Consider the following 6,438-nt stretch of genomic DNA (forward strand, 5'->3'; position numbering starts at 1 on the left):
GTCACCTGATGACATCACCATTTTTAAGATGTTAACTGATGAAAATCAGATCAAACTCTGATCCTGACCATTAATAAAACTTGTTTCTTTGACCTGATCTGTTGCTCATTCTGCTTCCACATCTACCATGCTCTGAGACCATCAATGCTTTTCACACTGAGTTTACAGTCTTGAAATACAACATATTACACACTATAGACGCTAGTAGAAGTAGCAGTTAGAAGATGTAAAGCCCAAGTGAAACAAAACCAATAAATCAGAAACGATCAGTGATGTTAAAATGCCAAACCCTTTCACTTCTTGTGTAAATATTTTCTGGTGTTGATAAGCTTTAAGGAACTGCAATACCGGCTGTGGCCGCTATATCGCAGTTTGTCCTGCGAGACAAGACTGTGGACTAAATTCCCCTTTCGTTCTGCTAATGACAAACGCATGCGCACTGGCTCCTGTAGCAAACCCTGATACTAGTTCCGTCATATTAGAGTGAAATTCGCTTTTATAAATGGCGCTTTTAGTATTTTAACGTTTTGTGGATAACTAATGACATTTAACCGTTGTAACCTGTTCGGTGTTCGGCTTAAACAGGTCGTCTGAACTTTGGTGCTGCTGTTGCCAGATTATGTTCATCAGAACATTCCAGTAACGTGAGTGTCATTACATTGAAGCGTCTGCTGACTTTTTACAGAAGTGGCTCCTCTAAAGTTGGGTATAAAAAAAGTGAATTTGTTATGACCCAGAACTTGTAAATAGTCTGAGTTGTAGTTAAAATAAATCAAGCAGAGAGCTACTGTCGTTTGTATAGATGTTGTTCGTGTATAATTGGTTTGTGTGTTTGTTCCATAAATTATAATGTTAGAGTAGATTTGGTCGTGATGACGTTTTGTCCTTATGACGACACTTACATATACTTACTGACTGAATTATCTTGTTTAAGGTTCTACGGTTAGGGTTCAGGGTTAGTGTTAGTGGTAAGTTAAGGTTGGAGTAGGTTACATGACATGAGGATGTTTAGTTAAGTGGAATAGAAATATAACTTGAATGGTGACTTCCTTACTGGTGATGACAGGAATTTTCCTTAACTCCCTAAGTTCAGTACAGTTAAATCAAATCACCTTGTTTAACTCTACACAACAGAGTGCAATACCTCTTTAAACCACATGGAAGTCACAACATTGAACATAATCACAATGTTATATTGAATAAAGTAAGTGATGATGATTGACAGTGGCTGTAGAGTGAGGGTTGTGTTTGTCACTGTTTTTGTTTTTCACAGGGTTTTTACAGCAACACACACTCAGTCCAGAGACCATGTGGTGGTTCCAGCAGGGTCTGTGCTTCCTGCCTGTGGCTCTGGTCATCTGGACAGCAGCCTCCTTTGTCTTTGCTTATGTCACAGCGGTGCTGCTCAGACATGTGGATCCTCTGGTTCCCTACATCAGGTGAGAGTCGGGACGCACATACACACAAAACACACACGCACTACTACAAGTAACCACTTGTACTTTCATAACAAATATGTTCAACCAGTAGTTATTGAATTAGGCAAGATACAAAATTCAGAACGCAAAAGCAGAGAATATTCACAGTCACTACTAATTAATAGACATTAGCTGAACTTGTGGTTGTTCATCAAACCTTGTTATTGAATGTCACTGTTTGTGTCTGACTTTTTGTTTTTATATTTTATAAACATGGTGTATTTTCTGTTTTCTTCATTGAGCCAAACATCTCCACCTCTGTTGTGTTTCAGTGACACTGGAACCATGGCACCAGAAAGGTGTGTGTTTGGCATCATGTTGGATGTGTCGGCCTTCTTAGGTGAAGTACACTCATACACACATGACTCCCACACAATTTTGTAGGGTCAATGAATTGTCAAATAAACATTTTATCATATTTTAGTGTTTACAGATGTGTTAAATACAGTATAATATACAGTATAAATTGTGGATTTTATTCATTTTGTTGCCATTATTCCTTTATTGTATCCACTTTATCAGATTTGATTAGTCAATAAAGCTTCTGTAAAGTCCTCCCTGTAGTCAGCTGACAGATTAGATTAGTGGTTTCCAGATACCACATATCCCTAATGGCGCCCCCTGTTGCGGCCCGTGTCAGTTGCAAAGATTCACGCTGTAAATTTCTCTATTGTGGCGCCAATAAGAAACCGAAAGTTTTTATTATTTTTTTTATCACCTAAGATCAGTGTTTCCCAAAGTGGGGGGCGGGGTCAGATAGCTCAGAAAAACTTTTTTTAATTTTAGTTTTAATATTTTTTTAGTTCGAATCCCAGTTAGGGCAGTTGGTACCTTCCAGTGGACTCACCACCTGCAGGAAGGTTTGAGGGGTTGGTACGGTGCAATGTGATTTGGGTGGCGACTGCTGCCCCCGCGACCCGGTAACGGATAAGCGGATGAAAATGGATGGATGGATGGATGGATGGATATTTTTTTAATTGTCCCACAGTATTTGAGTTGCATTAATTTGTAATTTTACCATCTGACAGTGTTTAAAATAAAGTCCTCAACAATAGCCCTAGAATCAAAGTCTAACTGCTCTGACACACAATGTTTGCAGGAATGGCAACAGTGTACGTCCGTTACAAACAGGTTGAGGCTCTGACTACTGCAGACGAAGTCACCCTCCATCGGGAGCCGCTATGGCCTGCTGCTGGGCTGGATCAGCTCCTTAGGAATGTGTGTGGTTGCCAACTTCCAGGTGACAGATGTTGGTCCTGGTCTGGTACAGTGTGGACAGTGTTGACAGAGAGCTCACTGAGACCCTCGTGTCATTGTTTGTGTTTCAGAAGACCACCCTGTTCTCCATGCACCTGGTGGGCGCGGTGCTGACCTTCGGGGTCGGAGCTCTTTACATCGTGGTTCAGACGCTGATCTCATCCAAGATGCAGCCTCACATCAACAGCAAAAGCATCTACCTGATCCGCCTGGGGGTCGGTGTCTGGACCATGAGTAGCATCATCAGCAGTATCCTTCCACAGAGACAGAGTTGACACAACCCTGCTGAAATAAAAACACATTCTAGGGTTTGACACATGGGTGATCACATGACCTGATGTGTTTTGTGCTGTGATCCTTAAAAACCCGTCAGTGTTCATATCGTCAGTCATCATGTACAGCAGTCTACCAGGAGAGGACCTGCCTCACAAACTGCACTGGACACCAGGAGAAGTGGTCAGTACTTGTAGTACATTATGAGCATGTGGAAATCTGATCAACAATCAACTGTGTTTAATAATTACCGGTACTCAAACTCCTATATTTCTGTGTTTTTCCAGGGTTACACAGCTCATATCATCAGTACCGTGTCTGAATGGTCTCTGGCCTTTTCCTTCATCAGCTTCTTCCTCACTTACATCAGAGATTTTCAGGTATTTATTCTGGTGTTTTTAAGAAAACTGCTCCTTTCACATATTCAGAAATGTATTACCCAGAGGTCTGAGCGAAGACCTTCTGTTCTAAATCCACACAAACACTTTTTTATCCATGTTGTGCAGGTAGATGTCATTTAAAAAAAGAAAAAGAGTTCTGGTGACTTCATGATAGAGAAGTTAGCTCCATGTAAGAAGGAACAGAGTTGTTACTGTCCAATTAGAAAAATAGGCAAAAAAATCTTTATTCTAAAAATTAGACACTTTATTTACATTTTTTTATGTCTATATTTCAAAATCACTAATGCAATGTTTTTCTATCGTAGAAAATTAACCTGCGAGCAGAGGTAAATCTGCAGAGCGCACACCTGTACGATTGTCCACATGGAGGCGCTGCGGCGACACGACAACACAAACGTGAAGCATCTGAATCTTCTCCACTGCTCTCAGGAGGAATCTGACCAACAAATGAGTATCAGACAAGAACTGACAAAATACACAAACATACAGGTTTTATACCATAAGCATTTTCTTCTATGGGCTTCAATGGCATTACTGCCATCTAGTGGGTAATTTTACACCAATTAAAATCCCTTCCAAGTTTCTATCAGTGACATCATGGTAATTAATAGCATAAACCAGAATTTATGATAGTGAATCAACTGATTACTTGACAGTAGTTGTTAAATATACTGTACATATAAACAGTTTTCAAAAAGCCACTTATTTTGGTGAAGGGGTTTTTAAAACCTCAGGTGTGGAAAAAGTTCAATATAAAGTAAATCCTTATTTTTCAAAAACAAGATATAAATATACATTAAGTTTTCTAAATTTCTAGGCTCAAGAGTAGCCCATGTTTAGGAACTCTGCTGTTCTTATGGCATTTACTACATTTTCCACAATGTGGAATTTTAACACTGTAAAAAAAACATTTTAATTTAGCAACAGCAGACATAGTAAAATGTGTGGAAAAATTCAAACACATAAATATTAAAAGCTGTCTAAAATGTGTTTTTGAATGTAACTTGTCAGAAGCCCGTCACTACCTTAACATGTGGTTTGGCCATGGACTATTTTTATGTAAATGGTCACAGCAATTCTGAGCTTCCCTATTCCCTAACTAATCACAACAACTTTCATCCCTTTCATTAGAAAATAATTAAAATTGTATAAATCATAAACCTATTTAGAGGAAAATGTTTCATAATGCATTACAGGGGTCTTTCTTTGTGCAAAGTCCAAACTTGAGTTGATAGAGTTGCAACATTTTAAGGTGTAGCAGTGTCCATTTTATGTATATGTTCTCTGGCTACAACCCTGCTGCTACCCAGGGCAGAAGCTGGTTTTCTTATGATTTTAGTATTTAATGGTTTGGATGTGGATGTTGACACTGATGTGTTAAACTGAACCAAAAAAAAATTAAAGTTTTAAGTAAAAATGTTAGCGTAAAAAGTACAGTATATACAGTATAACACTTTTACGTTCTTTGTACTTGATATCAGATTAATTGGATCCAGAGAACCTGACAGATTTTCTGCCTAATATTCATGCCCTTTTTTTTGTTGCATTTTATAGAACCTCAGGGAGTTGTTTTTTTTTTAATCCAGATTAGTTGAAGCCAATTTATTTTTATCAAACTAGTCCTTAGACCTTATGGCTATGTTCATCAAGGTAGCATTATTGCTGTGCTTGTGTCTTTTTGTTTAAATAGCACGATCAGTTTTGTCTTGATGAAGCTGATGAAAATGTGGGTCAATATTTAAGGTCACTTCTAGCCCTTTTTGTTTCAATTTCATCAAATGATCAATTTTTTTTCCAACATCTGCATTATTATACACGTCTGGGTTTATACTTTATTACTGTTGGAGGGGACTATCATTATTATAACTATTCATTAAAAAAAACAAAACGATATAAAAGACTCTACTTCTTGTTAAATGCAGCTCAAACTCAATGTGATTTTTTTTTATTCTCTATTTAGTAGAACAACATGAAAAGTCACTCCATTGGAAGCAAATATGTCACAAACTGTATTTCCTTCATAAAACTATTTTATTTTTGTTATGGAAAGTGAATATTATTCAGTTTCAGCCATTGAATAATTCTGAAAAAGATGGAAACCTTTACCACCAAATTAAACAATTATTAAAATCAACTGTCCAAACGCAAGGGTCTGATCACAATCATCACATTCTCTGCACAACAGAAACTTGTGTGTTTAGCCCCGTCTTCTTCATGTACTCAAAACTACAAGTTCACTTTAAACCATAACCAGAATCAATGGCTTGTTTACATTATGTACACAGTTCTCACAATAAATTACTAAGCAGCAGCTTTGTTCATACATTTTCGAACCCCTGCGTTCATAAACAACATCTGGGATCAAAACATCAATTCATCAGAGCAGTAGATGGTCATTAAAGGGACAGTTCTATTTAAATGGCAAGGAAAAAACTTTACTCTTTAACTATACTTAATTTAAAAAAAAAGGTTTTGTGTTTATTCTATACAGGTTTTCAGAAACTATTGGAGTATTTATTGTCCTGTGTTAAAGTGGATTATAAATGATCCACTGACCTTCAAAGTCAGTCTAAATGGCTGGGAAGTGTATTTAAATTATGATCATATTGGTTTGTCTATGCAAATAATAGCTTTAACTGGTGGAATTTCATTTATCATAAATACATTCAGACATTCTCTTGCACATTCTCTGGATTAGACATACGAACAGTGATTCAAACATTTGGAACCAACACACAACAAAGCTGTTCACTACAGTCGGACACACCACATCACGTTTTTTCCTCATGTTTGTGTTCTGCTGGGAGCTATGGCACAAGTACATGCAGAACAGCAGTGTGATTGCCATAAATGCCATAAAGTGATTTGTCAAACCTCTCACCTCCATCCAGAAATTCTTCTTTAAAAAAATCCCCAAGTTAAAGTCCTATGTGCAATTTTTCCAGTTCTCAGACACATTCACTGAGAGATTAGTAAGGCATCGGTGGACGAGGCCACACACGGAGGCGGACGCTCTCCAAAACACCTCA

The 6,438-nt window shown here is 37.7% G+C and overlaps 1 protein-coding gene across 1 annotated transcript; it reads left to right on the forward strand.

Annotated features, from left to right (window-relative positions):
- Positions 1–417: 417 nt before the first annotated feature.
- LOC103386451 (DNA damage-regulated autophagy modulator protein 2) lies at positions 418–5,697 on the forward strand. The gene is given in 9 exon segments (XM_008320713.3): positions 418–644; positions 1,274–1,439; positions 1,751–1,818; positions 2,578–2,644; positions 2,646–2,718; positions 2,807–2,984; positions 3,109–3,191; positions 3,296–3,388; positions 3,715–5,697. Coding segments are annotated over 8 exon segments (828 nt in total). The 5' UTR covers positions 418–644; positions 1,274–1,308; the 3' UTR covers positions 3,850–5,697.
- Positions 5,698–6,438: the final 741 nt, after the last annotated feature.

Source organism: Cynoglossus semilaevis, chromosome 11 (genome assembly GCF_000523025.1).
Source record: "Cynoglossus semilaevis isolate Cse_v1.0 chromosome 11, Cse_v1.0, whole genome shotgun sequence".
NCBI lineage: Eukaryota > Metazoa > Chordata > Actinopteri > Pleuronectiformes > Cynoglossidae > Cynoglossus > Cynoglossus semilaevis.